The sequence below is a fragment of the Papio anubis genome, chromosome 5, assembly GCF_008728515.1.
Source record: "Papio anubis isolate 15944 chromosome 5, Panubis1.0, whole genome shotgun sequence".
NCBI classification, from domain to species: domain Eukaryota; kingdom Metazoa; phylum Chordata; class Mammalia; order Primates; family Cercopithecidae; genus Papio; species Papio anubis.
Window position 1 is genome coordinate 66,922,991 of NC_044980.1, and position 21,518 is coordinate 66,944,508.

At 38.1% G+C, this 21,518-nt stretch overlaps 1 protein-coding gene across 5 annotated transcripts in view; it reads left to right on the forward strand.

Annotated features, from left to right (window-relative positions):
• ARHGEF28 (Rho guanine nucleotide exchange factor 28) overlaps positions 1-21,518 on the forward strand; it is a 313,224-nt gene that overhangs the window by 288,557 nt on the left and 3,149 nt on the right. The window contains exon 37 of one of the 5 annotated variants that reach the window (XM_021939454.2): positions 6,044-6,114. The exons of the other annotated variants lie outside the window; for them this stretch is intronic. Within the exon in view, the coding sequence (XP_021795146.2) occupies positions 6,044-6,114 (71 nt within the window). The remainder of the gene's footprint in view (positions 1-6,043; positions 6,115-21,518) is intronic. 5 annotated transcript variants of the gene reach the window in all.

Sequence of the window (21,518 nt, forward strand, 5' to 3'; positions counted from 1 at the left end):
GGGAGGGACATTATGTGCCTTTATTTTGGATTGCTTAAATGAAAACAAAGCTGAAGGGTTGAGGACATTAATTACAACATCAAATTATTATCCAGAGACATATAGGAGTTTGAGGAAATCAAACTGAGGGAATCATCTGGCAACTCTTTCTTCTAGAATCGTGATTATCACGTTAGGTGATGTTTTAAAGGAAACCATAATATTGCTTGCTCTTGGTAATCTATATCATGACAAAAATATAATGTATTGGGCTCAAGGGCTTAATTTTCATCTTTCTCATCGACAAGTGGAGATGATTGACTTTAGCCTTTTGCAGATTTTATACCAGGAAAAGGAAACATGACATTCGCTTGTAGAGCCTGGTGAGCCAGGAGTGCTTACTGCCAACTTCCTGATTGCATATTTCTCTGGGGGCAGGTTGGCTATGTGAGCCAACTGGGCCAGGGCCATCCCGCCTCAGCACACAGAGCCTAAGACACAGCAGGAGAGCAAAACCAGCAGGTGGGTGGATTCAGAGGCAGCCAGCCAGCCATGCGGCTGCCTGTTCATCTCCACCCCGGGTTCCAGTTTAGTTTGGACAAGCTGCTGAAGTGTGGGAGTCCACATGGTATGAATGCTCCAAAGAGCCTCAGAGGTTAGGCCTGGCCCTGGCCATCCTTAGCTTTAAAAATGAAAAAATAATACATGCACAGATAAACACACACATGTGATCTATCGGCTACATGTTTGACCTCTCTAGTATGATGTGACTACTCTCAAGGAGACTAAGGCTTGGGTTTGGAGGGGAAATTTATATACCAAACATAACTGAAGGATGAGGCTTGCTGCCATCAGTCACAGTGACTGATGAGGTAATAATCCAGCTTCAGCAAAGGAAAGGAAGCATCACTCTCCATGTATCAGAATCTGGGGACTGTCTTCTCCCCATCCAGCCATGCAGATTTTGTTTTTAAGGTTTGCTTAAAATGTGGAATGTTCAGCTGAGTACCATCGATTTCTGTTTGCCTAAGAAGAATATGACCATCTATCTTAGGGGGTGGCAAACTTTTCCTTAAAGGGTCCTATAGTAAATATTTTAGTTTTTGCAAGCCATCAGATCTTTGTTATAACTAGTCAACTCTGTCCTTGTAGCTTGCAAAGCAGCCATAGACAATATGTAAATAATGAGTTTAGCTGTGTTGCAGTGAACTTTATAAAAACAGGTGGCTATAGTTTGCCTACCCCAGAGGCTGGTTTCCAAACTTTCTTTGCCTCCACTTAAGTTGAAGAGTGACAATTACACTCCTCCTTGTTTGGAATGTTCACCTTTGGGTGAATTAATAGTGCAATATTATATGGCACTTCATGCCATTCAAAAGCAGATTTGAAATCATGATCTCATTTGCTCTTTATAATGATTTTGTGAAATGATGGTTATTGTCTCTGTAAAGAGACAACTTTTCTCTTTCACTTTTTGTTCAGTCTCTGAAAACATAAATTCAGAAAGAGATAGCTGAATATACTAGATGGAGTTTAAGGCCAGAGGCTCAAAACTTAGAGAAACCCTTCTTCCCAACTCCAGCTCCCCAAATCCTGTGATGGTGACTATGCAGCTAATGAGAAGTAAGATACATAGATAGGAATTTTTTGCTAGAATCACGCCTCCCATAGCTGACTATGCATCCGAGTTTACTGTGGCAAACAAAAAAAATACAGATTCCTCTGTTCAGAGATTGTGATTTGAATCAGGGCTTGGCTGGGGCCTGCAAACTTGTGTATCTAACATTCTTCTTAGTTGATTCTGAAGCAGCCAGCCTGATGCATGTCCCCGGATTGCTGGCCTGGGACACTGGACTTCATATAAGAGGACTTCACTTCAAACCCTGACTCTGGCTCCTACTGCTGTGTGATCCCTAAGTCTTAGTTTCCCTATCTATACAAACGGGAAGGAAGTGTTAATATAACTATTTAAAAAAAGGCCTGACATGTCCCGGGGATCCAGTGAGCATCAGCTTGCTTCCTACATTCTGGAAATAATTTATTCTGATTGTTATTCAGGGGTCGCCTGCCAACAAAATGAAAGTGTTTCCTAAATGTTATTAGAGAGCCAATAGTTTAAAATATAAAATAATTAGCTGTAAATTGGGAATTTTTTACTCAGATTGGAAATACATTAGAATAAAAAGGGCAACTATCTTTGCATAGTGATCTCAGAGGAGGGGTTTGTCAGTGGATCACCAGAATTGTTTTGGGGATGAAGCTCTGATAGCACAGCATGTTGCTTCTTCCTTTTGTTCCTTTCTCTACTGGAACAAGTTATGTAAGTCAACCACATTTTTAGAACCAGATATAAACACCCAAATGTCAAATACTCTGACAACATGACTGAACATCACCTCCATTTGGGATGGAAAGCTTCCTTATCTACAGACCATCCAACGCTTGTTGGTTACATCATGTAAACGTACCCCCAGGAAGACTTCTAATTGTACTTTGGTTTCCAGAGTGGGCTCTCCTACTAGAAAGAAAATGTCAAAAGCAGCCTACAGGAATATTCTAGTGTAAACTCTTTGTCATTTTAAGTCTAAAAATTCTGTTCTAGTTTATCATCTTAATCTCTTTTTGAGTTTGGTTATCCTGAATCAATTCGAACTTGTTAGTTCTGGATAAACTGATAAAAATCATGGTTCAGAATCACCAGAAAGCATCTCTTGTTAGCACTTATAATTTGAATTATGTGGTGTAATAATTTATGTAATGTCTGTCCCACTAGAGAGGAAGCTTCATGTGGGTAGAGCATTGCATATTTCTTTCTTGTTAATTGCTCTATCACCAGCACCAAGCAGTGTCTGATATATGATGAAGGTTTGATAAACATTTATGAAATGAATGGAGGAGTCCAGGTCCACACTCATTAGCAGAAATGAAAGAAACCATGAGCTGAAACCACACAGTTGACTCTTTTACTAAGGCATTGAAAGAAGTTGAGGTATCAGAGAAATGGGGTGTGTGATGGTGGTTAACACAGGCAGGACAGATGAGTGTCTCTGGCTAGCTAACTGGATCAAGTGTTTTAAACTTTTTGTAATATGGGTACATGTTAGATAACTTTTTTTTTTTTTGAGATGGAGTCTGGCTCTGTCGCCCAGGCTGGAGTGCAGTGGCCGGATCTCAGCTCGCTGCAAGCTCCGCCTCCCGGGTTCACGCCATTCTCCTGCCTGGACTACAGGCGCCCGCCACCTCGCCCGGCTAGTTTTTTGTATTTTTTAGTAGAGACGGGGTTTCACCGTGTTAGCCAGGATGGTCTCGATCTCCTGACCTCGTGATCCGCCCATCTCGGCCTCCCAAAGTGCTGGGATTACAGGCTTGAGCCACCGCGCCCGGCCAGCATTCTTAAAATGTTGGGGTAACTGTAAGATTGTTTGCCTTTAATATCTTCCTGGATTCCTAGTAGTAGACTTAAAAAATTACAAGCTTTTCCTCCACCTCATTAGTATTGGAGTAAATTTATCAATGTATATAGTACTATATGTATCAGTTTGGCATAGGTACTTTTTGTTCAATTCTAGAGAGCATCTTTTTTTATTTAACTTTAAGTTCTGGGAGACATGTGCAGAACATGCAGGTTTGTTTTACATAGGTATACATGTGCCATGGTAATTTGCTGTACCTATCAACCTGTCATCTAGGTTTTAAGCCCCTCATGCATTAGGTATTTACCCTAATGGAGAGCATCTCTTGATATGAGTTATTTTTCCATTAGAACATTGTACATATAGCCCCCATATGGCCATGCATAGGAGATGAGAACTTAAAAAGTTAAAATGTGTTTCCCATAAAATGCTTTATGGTACCTCGAGCTTTAGAAATGAATCCAGTGCTGTCATTGTAGGAAGATGACACATTTACCATTTAATCGTTATATCAATAACAATTAGTCAGCTTATCTGTTCACTGGGGTATTTCTTTTTTAACCAGAAAGTAGCGTGACTCCCACGACATCAAGCATGGGTGCCCAGCTCAACATCAATGAAACACTTTCTTAAACTCTTTTTGCTTCTGCTAAATCCTACTCAACAGTCCAGCGCATCTCCCCAGGCAAAAACAATCAGTATTTGTTTAGTTAAATATGCTCCTAGAATGTGAACCAAGTTGCCTGGCATGGCCTTCTACTTATCAGCCTTAAAATGTTGCCTGAAACATCACATATTTATTGTAGCAAGAGTGTGACTGAATCTTAAGAAATAGATCCCTTTGCTTTACCCCAGACTGAAACATACTGTATTCTTAGTGGGTCACTTTCAGACACAGCTAAGGGGGAAGAGTTGTTCTGCTCAGACCTTTGACCGGATGATGAATAAGCCTGGGCCTTAGTTTTGATCTGTGGAGATGTTAATTTGCCACAATAAATCACTGTAGAGTTTCTTTGGATAAGGGGCCACAGTATCCATTCTCTTTCTGGATAAGATATTAATTCAGTTTAATTTGAAATGTTTGAAGATATACTTAAGGAAAAATGTAGGCTTCCAAAGGGTGTAGTTATGCAGGATAGGTTTCTGAACCTTTTGCTGAACAATTTCATAGTAAGCCTGTTCAAAATTTAATTGTTTTTCATGGTGACTCTTTTCCATGCTCTTTTTGTACAAGTTTTATTACACTATGGCTTTTTCTAAAACATAACATAGTGAATGCTTGTATTAAATAGAGAATATTTGGATCATCCACTAGAAATTTGGGAGACTCTGCTTCTGTGATGAATTGAGACTGTTTTTAAGGAATGGTGCTGTAAGGCTTTGGAAGAACCGTTTACAAGCAAAACATTGGCAGAGTTTTAATTTTATTTAATGACCTGCTTCCTACCAGTGATCTTGGCACCCTGTGCAGTGATTTGCAATCAATTCATCATACAGAATGTTGTAACACTGCAATGAGGGCATTGCACTCTAAGAGTCTCATAAATCCACCAGAAACAAAAAACAGGAATTGCATACTTAAAGACTTCTTCATGCAAAACCCCAAATGAGAAGGTGATTTTATGTTGTTTTCTAAAGTGTCCTCAGAAGCCTTAAGACTTTCTTGTGGATTCTGGGTTTTGAAGTTCCCATTTCTTAAATACTGTTTGGCCCTTTACTGGGCTGTCAACATAGCAGTTTATAAGTTTTCACCTCATTCAGTTTAGTCACTGATCATTTAGATGGGGAATTCTTGATTCTGAATTACCAAGAGAAGCCCATGACTTTGTGTTTTCCTCTGAATTTAGGGCAGTCACTTTCAACTGCGAGAGGCTGTAGTTTGGGGAGTCTTTGTAGAAATGATTCAGAAAGGAGGCATGTTTCCATCCTGGGAATACACTGACATTTGCTAGAGGCGGATGGCAGAAGATAGGATAGCGTGACATCAGAAGTCAAGAAGACGTCATGTACTTGGCTTTGCCAAAAGCTTCTGGAATCTGCGTGTTCAGGATCTTAAGCTTGTGGGCTTGTCATTTCAGATGTGCCCTTGCAGTTAACTGTTTAACTATGACGGATTTTTTTTTCTAATTTTAGCATAGTAAATATAGAGCTATTAAACATTCTTAAAATTATGTAAGCCTAAACCCTTGGATGTGTATATATTGTGTTGTCTTTGTTCATTTTCATATGGTTTTGTTTTTGCAATGTTCTTATAACAAGAACCTGGAAGTTTAATATATATTCCATCTGACTAAAACTTAACCCTCTTTAAAGAAACTAAAGGTTTTCAAGACTGTTTTACTTCCAGTGAGTAGTTTAAACTTCTAGTTCATGATGGATTTATTCCTATCAAAAAGTTGTACTATTTTTGATTACTTGTTAATGTATCCAGATTGGCATGTTAGACACAAGTAGAGCACATCCTGTATTTTTAGATGCTTGATGCTTCTGTTCAGCATAAGCCCTAAAAAATACCAAGTTTTGCAAATGCAAAGTACTTTTCATCGGCATGGAAATTGGAGGGAAAAAACACAATGAATATTTTGGCCAAAATGTGATGGTCTGTTAGTCAGCATCTGGTAATGAGGCCATATTTTGCATTCGGGCTCCAGTATGAGAAAGTGCAGTTGTACATTGACATCTCCCCTGGGACTGTGGACTAGAACCACATCCACTTTGAAAGGTAATACTGCAAGGGGGGTGCTTAGCCTTCTTTAAGGTACTCCACTGAACTACCTACATAATTTGGTTTTTAAAATGTTTTAGTTTATGCTAAACAAGCAGTCTGAGATAAAGCATGGTAAAAAAAAAAAAAGTCAAATACTAAATTTGTCTTTATGAGCTCCTTTTCTCTGATGAGCCGACTATGAGTCTGTTACCTTCATGAATATGGGGCAAAAAGCCTAAATCTGAACTGCGTTGGCTGGAAGCAAACAAAGTACTGGGAAAAATTACATCAAAGTATGCTACTGGTAGAAGTTATCATTGGTCTTGGCAAGACTACAGAGGATTTTTCAAATGCTGCTGACAATAAATTAAAATATTTTCTCTTTGTATTTGTCAGGTAAGAGATATAGATGTAAGATAAGATTAATATATTTGTCAGATTTAGATAAGATGAATATATTTGTCAGGTTCAATCTCTTGCCTACTATGATAGCCAGTCCCTTCACCCCCTCTACAATAGGATAGACACACAATTAAATTCTTCTTTGTATAAATCAAGGTGGGCTTAAAGGTAAAACATTGATCTCCTCAAACAAACTTACAGGACTTCTGGTGGTGACTATTTTCAGTTTCTTTGGAGAGACTATTGGCTAACTTTGAGGATGTATGGTTCAGGAAAGTTTCAGAAAATATGCTGCATGAAGGGATAATTAAATGACTGAGTTAACACTAACCCAGAAAAAAACACTAGGGTTGAAACAAACCCTAGTTTCTTCTGGTCAAAAATGATGTTGTTTAGCAATAGACTCTAAAATGCTTTATCCAATTTATATTATTTATTGATACATAATTTACATAGAGTGAAATGCTTAGCAATATCATTTTTGACCAGAATGACCAAGAACTGAATCAGAACAGACATGTTCCTGTGAGGAACTGCCATTCAAAGATGAAAAAATAATGAATCCAACCCCCATTGCCTGCAGCCAAGTGTCAGCAAAAGTTGACTAAAAACACACTTTTCCAATGTAGTGAGCCTTATGTGCATTTATTGATACTTCACTATTAAGTGAGGGACTTGAGTGAAGACAAGAATAGATGAATATATCAAGTGCAATTTATACTGAAAAATGGAGATGACAGGCTGGCATAGTGATTAAGATGGAAGGCTTGGGAATTATGCCTGGGTTCAGATTCCAACTCAGTCATTTATTATCTGTGAAATTTTAAGCAGATGTTTAACTTATTTGGTGTCTCAGTTTCCTCATCTCTACAGTTGGATTTCTGATAGTATCTACTTTGGAGGTGGTATGACGATTACATAAAACAGTGTGTGTACAACTCTTAGACCTTTGTGAGCACTTAATGAACACTACCATTATCACTGTTACTATTATATCTTGTGGTGAGAAAGGCGTACATTATTAGGAAGTGCATCTGCTGCATTCGAGCCACTGGGCTGCTTCTAAAGTGGTTGCTGTGGTGACCAGAGAGACTTGTTATGCCTCATTTGTGTATCACATGAATCAGCACATCTCAAAACTTATTCCACAATTTGACTGGCTGTTAGTATTAGGTATTATACAAGAATCTCCCATAATCAAATAATATTGAGAAATGCTGATTTTTGGGACTGTACAACTTTTTCCAAACTTCTGTTGTGCTCCTGTGCACTGTGAATCTGCAGAAGTGGCCCTCCTCAGACCCTTTCTTTTTTTGAGATGGAGTCTCGCTCTGTCGCCCAGACTGGAGTACAGTGGCTGGATCTCAGCTCACTGCAAGCTCCGCCTCCAGGGTTTATGCCATTCTCCTACCTCAGCTTCCCGAGTACTCAAACCCTTTTAACCACAGCATCCTCCTTTGGAGACCAGCATCTTGCAGGACTACTTATTCCTTGAAACATGCTTTGGAAAAAACGCTGATGTCAGGGGATATTGAAATAAACTCACTGCATGTGGCACACCCTTCAAATACATTTTTCCTCCCTTTGGAACAGTTGAAATTCAAATGACATATCCTAGCATAATTTGCCACATGGGTTGTGTTTTGAAACCCAAATCTAACACAACAAATTTCAGATAGAGCTTTGTTTAGCCCCCAGGCCAGTATTTGGTCCTGTGGATAAGGGTTGGTATCCAGACCTCTTAGGGCGTTTCTGCATCAGCTTTCCAGGGCTTATTCAAACCCTCCATGTGCTGGAAGTCCCTCACCCTTTATGAGGCACAGTAGGCAATGTGCTTGCACCTCGATCTCAGCCTCAGCTCATGCTGTTCTCTTTCTCATCCTGCGTTCTAGCCATAGGAAGTTCTGTCCATTGTGTGGAAGGCTACGCCCCCCACATCCCCAACCTTTTGTATATGTGTTTCCTCTATCGAGAATATTCTGTCCTCTACCTTTTATTCTCAACCTGATGACCTTGTACTCATCTTTCAGGACTTGGCTCCAGGGCCAGGTGCTTCCACAATATTTTCTCAGTTGTTTGCTTTATGCAGTTTATTTATTGAGACATAATTTATAGAGAGGGAAATGCTCAGATACTGTTTACTGTCCAGTCAGTTTTGTGGGAAGAATATCAAGGGACAGAGCACTCTGTCACCCTAGAAAGTTCCCATATGCCCCTTTTCAGTCAACCCCTCCCCTTCAAAGCAGCGACTCCTCTGCAGTCCATCACCATGGGTGAATTTCGCTGATTCTAGAATGGAATGGAATGGAACATTCTACCTTTTGGTGTCTGCTTTTTTCACTCAGCATATTATTTTTGAGAGGCAACCATGTTGTTGCATGAGCCCATAATTGGTTCCCTTGCATTACATTTCATTGATGAATATCCCAAAGTTTACTTATCCCTTCCTTGTTGATGGACATCTGGCTTATTTCTAATTTTTGGCCAGTCTGAATAAAGCTGTTCTACACATTCTTGTACAGGCTTTTGTGAATTATGTTTATATTTCTCTTGAATTAATACTTAGGAGAATTGCTACTAGGGTGGGTGTCTGCTTAACTTCCAAGAAACTGTGCAACAGCTTTACACTGTGAAATAGTGATTGTCCTGACTACAAACCTCCACGGTGCTGAGACCAGGTTTTGTTCAACCTGACTTTCCTGGTGTCCAGTTGAGGGCAGGGCACATGCTAGACACTCAGTGTTTATTGAAGAATGAATGGATAAGAAGTTCAAATCAGTTTTCATTCTGACATCCCCACTACTAACTGACAAAAAATGTATGCTTTGTCCATTAAGTAGATGGAAATTTTATTGGCTAAATGTGGGCTGATTATAGGCAGGAAAAAACAAGAAAGACACAGCTTCCTTCTTACTCTGCTCTTGGACTTGCCTCTCTCGTTTCAGGGTGGCAGCGTGTGCAGGTATGATCAGGTGTGCAAGTTGACACAGGCCGTAGAAGGGTCCTGATCACCAGTAGTAGCTGAGCTCACCTCCTGCAGTTAAATCTCCCAACACTCCCATTCAAGACCTTCCCAAACCTCCTTTTTCATCCCCGCTACCCTTTGGCTCACCTGCACAAATCCGTGTTTCACTCAAACTTGACAACTCTCCCTTCTTTGTGACATCTTGCATGTTCTCCCCTTTGCAATGGCTGCAGACTCCACCCGGAAGTACTCCCACATGCGGCCAAACCATCTCTTCCTGTTGACACCCTGGGCAGCTTTCAAGGCTCAGTTCATACGCTTTCTCCTCTCTGAAGCCTGCTTTGGCCACCACGTCTGGAAGATTGCTCTCTTTGGAGAGTCTTTGAGATGGTGTCCACCTGTGGACAATGTTCATTAGCCACTTAGCAGGATATTCTGCTTTTCTTCTACTTGTGTCTTTCTGCTCTGTGAGGTAATAGGCTTCTTCAGGGACACATATGTAGTGGCCCTCAGGAGTCTAGTAGGAGCTGAGTCTGCTGGCTACTAAGTAGCTGATGCTACTCTTCACGATCCTTGCTCTTGATGGCTGATTCCACTAAAGAGGAGTTAATTACATGGTAATGTCATAGCTCCTTCTTAAGAGGAGGCTTTAGTACAAACTTGGGAATTCATGTCACCTGGTGGACAATTGAAAGGAAGCCGCTTTCTTGGCCAGGTGCAGTGGCTCATGCCTATAACCTCAACACTTTGGGAGGCTGAGGTGGAAGGATTGCTTGAGCCCAGGAGTTCAAGACCAGCCTAGGCAACATAGTGAGACCCCCCCACCCCATCGCAAAAAAAAAAAAAAATCAAAAAATTAGCCAGGCATGGCAGAGTGCACCTGTAGTCCTAGCTACTTGGGGGGCTGAGGCAGGAGGATCACATGAACCTGGGAGGCTGAAGTAAGCTGTGTTTGCACCACTGCACTCCAGTTTGTGTGACAAAACAAAACTGGCTTTAAAAAAATGCTTTAGGATCCAGTGTTAGTCACAGGTTAGATGTTGTCAGGAAGCAGAGATATCAAAAGCTAGATTATTGCTATGTATCATTTGCATGCACAAAACAATTTAAAGTCATCTCCCATAGGGAAAGATGGCTCCAAGGAGTAAAGGAATAGAGCAGTTTATCGTGAGACTGGGTCTTAGTAGGTTGCCCAGGCTGGCCTGAGACTCCTGGGTTCAAGTGATCCTCCTGCCTCAGCCTCCTCAGTAGCTGGGACTACAGGCATGAGCCACCACACATGGCTTTATGTTCTCTTTTGATTGCTGTTTTGGTACTTAAGGTCCTAATTTTGCTTCTGTTTTACAAACTGCCTAATTTTATAATTGTATAATTCCTAAAAATGTTTAATTTCTAGAAATATGGAAGAGGGACCTTTATTCGTATAGCAAACTTAAATGTGAAAAGAACACCTGAGGGTATTAGTATCTGCACTAAACAAAACACTGTCTATATGTTATATTGTACTTTTAAGATTATAATCATTTATGAGTGACGCCAATGCAAGGCTGTGGCTGTGGTTGGGAAAGATGTTTCAGGGCTTGGTTTCTTAGCAAATGTCATTTCAAACAAATAAGAATTTAAAAAATAATGTTTCTCATTTTTAAAAGGAAAAAGTTTTATGTTGTCTTGATTACTGTGAGTTCAATTTCTGAAACCAGAATAGGTCTGTAAGTTCTTTGACATCTCAATTTTGTAGCTGACAAAGAGGAAGAAACAATCATTTGTAGACCTTAGAAGTACCCTCAGCACTTTGGGAGGCTGAGGCCAGCAGATCATTTGAGGTCAGGAGTTCGAGAGCCTGACCAACATGGTGAAACCCCGTCTCTACTAAAAGTACAAAAATTAGCCAGGCATGGTGGCAGGTGTCTTTAATCCCAGCTACTTGGGAGGCTGAAATGGCTTGAACCTGGGAGGTGGAGGTTGCAGTGAGCTGAGATCGCGCCACTGTACTCCAGCTTGGGTGACAAAGTCGTACTCTTCCTCAAAAAAAAAAAAAAATAAAAAAAATAAAAAGAATGGGTTGCCAGTTTTTAAGAAGTCTGGTAATAACAATTATTAAGAAGCAGGTAGAACTAATTAGCTTGGGTGTGTTAGGTTTAATTGCTTGCCTTCTTCTCTGGCTCAAAGAAAAACATTGCATCTTGTATGCGTAAGAATTTTAACAGCTGTTTTTCCCTCTACTGAACCAGTAAGAAGTAACTGCAGCATTAAAATTCCTAGGTTGATTTCCTGCCTTACTCAGCTGGCAGAGAAATGAATTTGATTTTTCTTCTCTCAGCAAAATGAGAGGCATAACTCTTTTAGTGTGGGTAGGATTGTGAGGCAGGCAGTTCCCCAGAAAGTTGGCTTTTTTGCCAAAGTACTTAGAAGTCTCTGGTCTCTAGAGCCTTAAGAGGAATTCAGTGTCATGAAAATACTACCCTATTCTTGAGGCTGATGACCTGTACGTCATTTAATTCAGTGCACTCAGAAAAAGTTCCGACTTCTATTTATTTATTTATTTATTTATTTAGAGATGGAGTCTCACTCTGTCACCCATGCTGGAGCGCAGCAGTGCGATTTGGGCTCGCTGCAAGCTCCGCCTCCCGGGTTCACGCCATTCTCCTGCCTCAGCCTCCTGAGAAAAGTTCCTACTTCTTAACAGGGACTCCAAGATTGAATATCTGAATTTGTTTTGATTATTTACAAATTGAATTTGACATATTTCTTGTCTACCTGATTGTATTATGGACAATTTTAAACATATACAAAATTCGAATATAATAACCACTCATGTTCTGATCACTCAACTTCAAAAATTCAGGAACTTATGCCTCATTGTGTTTCTTCTAGACTCCTACGCCCAGTACACACTGTATTATTTTGAAGCGGATCTTAAACAGCATCTATAAGCATTTATTCATCCATAAGCATTTCAGTATTTGTCTCTAAAAGATAAGGCTCTCTTTTAAAAATCGTTATCACACCTAGGAAAAAATATTTCCATAATATCAACATATAGTCATATGTTTAGATTGCCAGTTATTTCACAATGTCATGTGTGTGTATGCTTTTTCCAGTTTATTTTTGACTCAGGATTCAAATAAAGGCCACACATTGTGTGTTGTAGTTTAATAAAATTTTTAACATGAAAGTTTTAATTGTGAAAATTTTTAAAGTATAGAAAATATGTATTAGGCAATTAACAAATGTTTCCATTTTGCCATATTTATTTCAGATCTTTGCCTTTTTGCTTTTTTAAAGAAATAAAATGTTACAGATATTGCTAAAGGCCCTTACCCATATCTTTTCCCTTGTTTTTCCTACTCAGCAAATATCTTAAAATTGGTGGATATGATTTCCACAGTATGTTTCTATGTTATTGCTACATTTTTATAATGCTACATATTTATATCTAAAAACAAAATATCATAATTTTGTTTTTAACACATATAGCCATTTAAATATATATGTACTTTCTGCAACTCGGTTTTTTCACTCAAAATGCATATTCCTACATGTGACACAAATTGCTCATTTTAAACTGCTATATATTATTTCACTCTAATGAAAAAATTTTAGTATATTACTAAGGAGCATTTAGGGGAGCTTACCAGTTTTTTCCTATTAGAAGTGAAGATCAGTAAACACCTTTTATGCACATCTCCTTAGTCACATGAGTGAGAATTTATTTCAAGTATAACACCTAGAAGTGGGAAGGATGTCTTCACTATTGCCAGGAATGATTGATTTTTCTCCAAAGTTGTTGTACAATATAACTATCATCAGCAAGATATGAGAACTCCAGTTCCTCCAGACCTTACCCAGCTTGTAGCATTGTTAGTCTTCTAAAATTTGCCCACATGCTGGGCATGAAATGGTAACCCATTCTTTCATACTTCTCTGATTACCAATGAGATTTAGTATCATTTCATTTTTTTTGGCTGTTTAGATGCCTCCTTCTGTGAGTTTCCTGTTCATAAAAGTATTTTCTGACTCACAGCAGATTTTGGAATTTCAAATGTGTTCACTCTTAATTATATAGACAACTCTTTTGGAATACTTTTAATATATTTTGTACTTTGAGTAGTTTTCAGAGAAATCATGTTTACAATGACATGTGAACACTTTAAAATTGGAAAGGACATTCGTGAGAACTAAGCTTTTTCTAGGTGGAGAAGACTCAATTGCAGGTGCAGAAACTACACAAAATGTTATTGGCTGTGCTGTTCCATCCTGCTGAGACTAACCATCTGCCTTGTGTTTTCTTTGCATACCTTTTTCCTTACTCCTTGCTATGTTTTCCTCCAAAGTTCCTGTGCCTCTCTCAATAGCTTATCAATATTATTTTACACACACTCAATATAGTCAACGTCTATCTGCTTCATTTTCTTTCCTGGAAATTTTGCCTTTAGGGTCCTCTGTACTTCGGTTCCAATACGGACTTGCTCTCCAGGCCTGCTCTGCATGCTCACCCAGGGCCATTCCTTCTCTCTCCTGTGTTGAAACCTCTGTGCCCTCAGTCTCATACTTCCCCCTTTATAGTATTTTCCTTTATTTGGTTGGACATATCTCCAGGACCTCCCTAAGAAAAAGTCTGATAAAAGGAAATTTTTTTCCAGATTAGCTGAAGTGTCCTTCTCATTTTATTTTTGCGACTCTGACACTTGTTTTTTAAATAATTTGTCTGGGCTTAGAATTCTAGAATACAAAACTTTTCCTCCAGCCTGTTGAAGGGTTTGATTCCACTTTCCAGGGTTGCTGTTGAGAAGTCTGATGCCTTTCCGCTTCCGGGTTCTCTTTTGGTAACCTGTTCTTATTTTCTGCATCATTTTAGAATTGTCTTTTTTGTCCCCTCATCTGCATTTTATCATGTGCTTCAGTGAGGTCTTTTGTTAAAGTCATTTTTACTGGTTATTTATTAGGCTCTTTCACTTTAGAGATGTTTTTCCCTCAGTTCTGGGAGATATTCTATTTAAAAAAAAAATACTTGCTTCTCTTCAGTTTTTTCTTACTGTAACTATTGCTGCTTGGAAATTGGACCTTTTATATCCTCTGATTTTTCTGTTTCATTTTCCTTCTATTTCCATTTCTTCGCACTTTTGTTCTATTTTCTGGGGGATTTTTTTGTTGTTCTTTAACTCCTGCTATTCCATTGATTGTTTAAAAAATATTAGCTAGCATACTGAAAATGTTCAAGGTATTTTTCCTGTCACAGCTACTATTTTATGGAATCTTGTTTTGTGGCTCAAAAGAATCTGGTTTTGTGGCTCAAAATGTCTCTTAAAGAGTTCTTTGAAGACAGTAACTATGGTTTTTGGAAGTTTTCTTCAGCTTTCTGTGTTCCCGAGTTGTGTTGTTTTCTCCAAGTTAGATTTGTCTCTATTTTAGACTCCTGTTTTCCTATTTCATAGTTTACCTACCATTTTGGATTGGCGTGGGATTGAATCAAATAAGAGATGTATACAAAATATGTAGAACAATGCCTGGCATTTAGTAAGTACTCCATACGTTATGTTGTTTTCGTAATTTTAAAGGTTTTCCACAGCCTGGTTGTTTACATTTATAGATCACCTTGAAATACCTTAAAAACAAACGTAAATGTTGAAGTTTTTGGTGTTAAAATATAAAAGGTTAGTGTTCTAAGAAACTTGAAATCTTTCAGTTCAAGCATATGTGTACCTTCATCTATTTTTGTCAGTATTGAGAAGTGGCCCAAGTATTATGTTAGAAATAATAGAGAGACTACTAAAGTTTGTAAACTACTGAAGTTTGATATGTATCATTATAAATTAGAGAAAATTCTAGTTTTCCTCGTAATAACAGTTCTCTCCCTCACTTAATTCTGACATACTTTTTCGTGGAGTGAAAAGCTTGAAGTGACTGCGTTAGCCTAGGAATTGCTAATAATTTACAGTCTGTTTCATCTGTGACACAGCCTATAATTTGGGTAAATCTATGGGAGTGAATGTCATTCTGAGTGTCATGGTGGGAAAAAGTTGAGGGCTGACTTCTATCTAGTTCAAGTGCTTTACAAATAAGGAAATGGAAGTTCCAGATAAAGTTATTACCCAAGGTCAAATAATGCTAGTGGCTGAACAGGAGAAGCCCTGCAATGTAATCCTATCTTGACTACATTTTCAGTTTGTTTTTGCTAAGATGACAAGGATTAGGCTAAATTAAATTTTAATATCCTTTCTAAACATAAGAATTCCAAATTAGTGATTTCCCATGACTCTAATTATATTAGAATTTTCAAATTAAGTATTCACTAATTCATTTATTCATCTGACAATATACGTTGAAACCTACCACTATTATAACCTGAAATTTACTTTGGTAGTTTTGGACTAGTTATACTACTTTTATTTCCTATTTCTTAAATATTACTTTTTAAGCTTCAAATGAACACAAATTTTAAAGACTGGAGAATAGAAATCCAAATTCCAAGAAAACCTTAACTCATTTCTAAGGACAGATACACCGAGGCTATAAAATGAAATATTTCCTGAATTCTGTTTTACATAGGAGATGTTATTAGATTTTCTAGGCAAGAGCAAAGACCATACCTGAGTCTGTCTTCTTTTTAATGGGTAGCTATAAGCTCAAATGAGCTTATCCATTTTATAGCGTAGGTTCACACAATTTGTGTATCTTTCTAAATAGATATAAACCCATACATGCCCTAGCCAATGACTTGTCATACAGTTGCATTAAAATTGATCTAAACATAGTTGGCATCCAGAGGAGGCTTCTAATTTATTACCACAGTGTTCCATTTATATCAGATATATAGAAGCTAGACTGTTGGAATAATAGAATCCTTTATAATATTGTAGTCCAAATATATGGAAGCCTATAGACTTTTAAAATGTTATAGAAATTTTCAAACCTATTCAAAAGTAGAGAGAATTATTTAGTGAACCCCATCTGCCCACAGCCAACCTTAATTCAGTGCTTTTTCCCTCTTCTCTTGCATTGGGCTCTCTTAAAGCAAATCCAGGACATCCTATCATTTCATCCAGAAATACTTTTCTCTAAAAGATAAGCACTTTTTTTTCTGTACATAACCACAATATGATCATCACATCTAAAAAAAAATTGACAGTTGTTACTTAAAATCATGCTGTCAGTATTTGGACTTCTCTGGATTGTCTCATAAATTTTTTTTCCCCTCTGAGTTGGAATCCAAATAATTTCATATATTGCATTTGGTTGGTATGTCTCTTAAGTCTCTTCTAATCTAAAGTTCTGTTGCCTCCTTTAAAAATTTTACAATTTTTAAGAAGACTGGGTTGGGTTTGTTTTTTATTTTATTAAATGCCTCTTGAGTCATAAGGACTGTGTTATTTGTGGAAAAGACCAGTTCAATTTTTTTCCTGGAATATTCCCCACATTCTGGATTTTCCTGATTGCATTCCCATCGTGTCATTTGAAATCTTCTTCTGCCCCTATATTTCCTGTAAATTAGTAGCTGGGAATACAAATTTGATTAGATGCAGGCTTTATTTTTTGACATGAAAAAAAAATACATAGGTGGTGTTGTAAATTGCATCTCATCACGTGGCACACAATGTCTATTTCTCTTTCTGTGTTATTAAAATTGATCCTTGGGTTCAGATGTTGTCAGCTTGATCTGTTATGAAGTTTCACATCAGCTTTTTTCCTAATGATTTTAATAGCCATTGATAATTATTGCCTGGGTCTAATATAGATGTTACATACAGAATTTAGAAGCTTCTGAATTTGGAAAAGCTCACCTATTTCCACTTTCTCACTCCTCATTTGTTCTGGCATCTTGACCATTTTTGTCTCTTAATCTCTAATAGACTTATAATTCTTGAATGCACTATTCTCCAACTATGTTACATGGAACACAATGCTGTAGGGTAACTATGAGAAAAGGCTCCCTGAGTTTGGGGGATGCTACATACTGGTTTCTGCTCTGAGAAATTCATAATACACATGAGCCTATTAAAGTTCTGGGGGATCCATTGATTAACAAACTTGATTTACCCAGAATTTCATCAATTTATGTGGCCACTGCATTCTTTTATCATCAATATCTATTGGCATCCTGTTTAGAGAAACATACTTTGAAATGCATCTCAAGGAAGAGGGAAAAGTAGAATTGTTTGCCCCATACTCCCACGGGGCTTGTGACATGAAGGCCATGACTCCCTAACAGCAGCCTTCTTCTTGAGGGAAGGAAGAGCATGAGAACGAATCAAAGTTCAGACAGCAGAGAGGACTGATGTACCATATCATATCTCCTGTTAATATAATGCCATCTTCATTGTATGGATTGCTTTCATTTCTGTTTCTTCTCAGCATTACTTATATAGCCCATATTGACTATTCCAAATATGTTAAGTACTGATTAAAGTTCAACTCTCACAATCACAACTTAAAAAATTGTAACACAATTTGCTCTTACTTTACAAATTTATACATGTATTATACATGCCCCATGCAGACACAAACACATGCCCACCCCAAAGCACACTTCAGTTGTTTTATATCAGGTGCGGTATTGATATGAAGAATAGAAAAGGGAATTATAACACTAATTTAGAATGTTTGCTTCAGATATAAACTCCAGACTGGTTTTCATGCCAGGGGCTCACATCCTATTTATGGCTCACTACAGAAAATTGAGTTGTGCAAAATTAGGGACAGAGACCAATTTTTATTTGTTCTGAAGATACCTCGAGCTCTGTATGATAAATGTTTTCCATCAGAAGAAACAACGTTGTGCATTAATGCTCCTGAGAAAACTTAGGGATTGCCAGTAATGCCATCAGGAAATGATTTTTTAAATGTTTCAGAGGGTAAATATGAATCAACCACTAAATAGGGAATATAACTTATTTTACAGAGTTGGAACATTAATGATAAGCCCCTCCCCCCTTTTTTTTGAAGTAGAGTTGTTCTAGGAAAGTGTGAATTTTGGATTTAGGAACATGCACAAGGGATATAGTAATAAGAAGTACAAGTCAGACATATGATTAAAATAAGCAAGAATAGAGCCAAGGCTCAGAAGACACGAAGTTCTGTTTTGTGACCTTTGTTGGGGAGGATGGAATGGGATAAGACAGGGAGAGAACTGAACAGCGCGTCATCAGTGCTCTCAACAGCAGACTAAACACGCTTTGTGCAGCCCTGGGCTTCTGGGTGCCTGGCCATGGGGTGCACTGGTGAGCTAAATTCAGACCTTGACAGTGGATGTTTATGATGAAAATGATACTGCTGCATTTAGATTTAAATAAAACTTTGATTTAACAATGATCACGATCATGATGCTTTTCTATTCAGCAGGAAGAAATTCAGAAAAAGGCAAAGGCTACATTAAGTATTTTTCAACTGTAAGACAACCCTTTTTTACTTGTCACAGACCTGTTCTTTATGATAAATTACTCAAGTTTGCTGTTCAGAGGGAAGATCAAGTGTGGGGTTTGATTATGGACAGTATCTTCTACTCATTAGTTAACTTTGCAAATACTATCTTTTGAGGATGGTGTGTGGGCTCACTTCAAATATATGTTCTTAGGAAGACTGAAAATATAGTGATGGGACAAGTGTGGCAATTACCTTAAAAACATGATTTTGAAATGCTTCACACTGCATTTCAATGCTTCATACCTGCATCAGGTAATAAATTTGGTTGTGTTTCTCAAGTATAAAGCAATTGAAAAATGCATGCTTTTTTTTTGTACCTCCAGAATATTATTTGGTGAATCACTGAGCCCAAATACAAATGTAAAATTTCACACGTAACATAAGAAGTGTAAGAGGCCTTAATGATGATTTCACTTCAATCCTTCACGAACTGAAGCCCAGAGAGGGGCAATGACTTGCCTAAGATTACATTTTACCTTGTGATTTAAAAGATTTTATTCACTTCCCAGTTTAGGAGGCACTTGGTTCATTTTATTATTTTTACTTTTATTATTATTAAGTGATCCTCCTGCCTTGGCCCCGCAAAGTGCTGAGATTACAGGTGTGAACTACCATGCCCAGCCACTTTGTTCATTTTAAATATGACACATAGTTGCATTTTATGCACTGTGATGATAGTCTGGTCTTGAAAATAGCCAACTAGTCAGTTGGCTCAAAAGAATGATGATAATGGTGAGCCAATGGAGGGAAGGCTGATTTCTCTTCACTGTTAGAAATGTCAATATTGGGTAAACAGAGAAAAGTGTGAAAATAATAAACGCAAGTGCCAACCAGCAGGTTGCACCTAAGGGTTAAATACTGGAAGATTTAGGAAACTTTCTCTGGATATCAGTGCTATCTGCAAATGTGTTTCCTGACAGTCTAAGTATTTCATGCCCCACATACCCAGAAGGAAAAGGAATGGTGCCAGCCAAAATGTAGGTACTTGTAATTTTTTGAAACCATGTTAGGAGACTAACTTAGATCCCCTACAGTGGTCCTCATAATGTGAGTATCGAAGTTTCCTGCAGAGGCTGAAATTTTAGTTTGTGAACAAAAGCTCAGTAATGTAGCAGAAAAAACCCTCAACCAAGATCCCATTTTTCTACTTGGTTTAGTCAGACTTTGGGGCTTTTGTGTGTTTTAGCTTATTTGCTCTAAAGGTTAATAATACTCACTCTGTTTAGTTTCCAGAGATAATGATAGGGATCAAATTATTTCTTTTATGTCAAGAGGCAAAATTGTGTTGAGATACTTGGCTGAAAGGTTTTTTTGTAGTTGTTTGGGTTTTGTTTCATTATAATAGTATTGGTTTTTAGTTGACCAAATTGTGATTGTATTACTGTTTCCTTGCTTATTATAAATAAGTTATTACATTTTTATGTCCATCGGTTTACAGGCAATTCAATCACAAATGAAATTGGATGATTAATTTTACATAGCAAGAATTCTGCTTTCTGAGTCAGTGAGGTTTAATATTAACAAATGTTTTTTCAGTTTAGGGTTCTATAGGATGATCATATTCTCTAGGGTAAAAAGTGTGGAAAAAGGTGGCTGGCCTTGAGAAATATACAATTGCTGTGCTGGTTCTTTCAGAGTTGAAATGGAGTAACAAAATCAGAAATCACCAAACGGTTTCTAATTTCAAAGACAGACTGCCTGACCTTGCCTACATAGTTCAGGTAGAAACCAAGAAGGAACATGGAGAAGGAAATTGAGTTCCCGTCCAGGTGACATACAACCACAGCCACCTCCAGTAATACATCTGGAATTACAACATGGGCCGTTCACTTAGGGCACGACGAGCTCTCACCTAGGAATGTGTTTCTCCTGTATTTTTATTCTTATTTGAAAAAGTTCTGATTAAACTTCCACACTACACCACACACACACACACACACACACACACACACACAGACACTCTACTCCCTACCCCCCATCCCCATTCATTCTTGGTTCTCTATCTTCCCGAACTAGAGCATACCGTGTAACTTAGAAATAATTCTTTTTAAATATACATTCAATTTGGCTGTTTTTGAACAAGTCTTCTCTTGAAGCCATTAAGGAGACTTTCCATGTACCTCAAAATATCAGTATTTTGAATTTTTTCCTCCATGTTTCACACCCCAAATGAAGAAAACCTACCTAGATTAAGGGCTTCCAGTACGTCCGGCATTGTCAGATGTGTCAGCAATCACCTCCCAGCTGCCTCATTCACTGGATGATTTTTCATCCTCAATGTAGTACATTTTATGCCCTGGCTGGCCCTTCTGTTGGCAAGGAGGCAGCACTGTTGTGGCTTTGGTGACCTGTTCAGTCTGCCAGTGTCTGCTGGATGGAAATTTGGGGGCATTTTTTTGAAGTTGTATAAAATTAAACATCAGCAATTTAGCTGTGCATATTTGTATTTAGAGGTGAAATAGCTTCAGTTGAAGGCTGGGAAAAGGAATTGGAAGTGTGACTGCGTGTCGTGACCACAGGCATGCTTTGTCTCCCAATGTGGTAAAATAGGATTCAGAGCATTCCAGGTTGATTTGTAATGTTGCCCTGACAAGGAAATCATTGCCTGGGAATATTTTTGTTTGCCCAATTA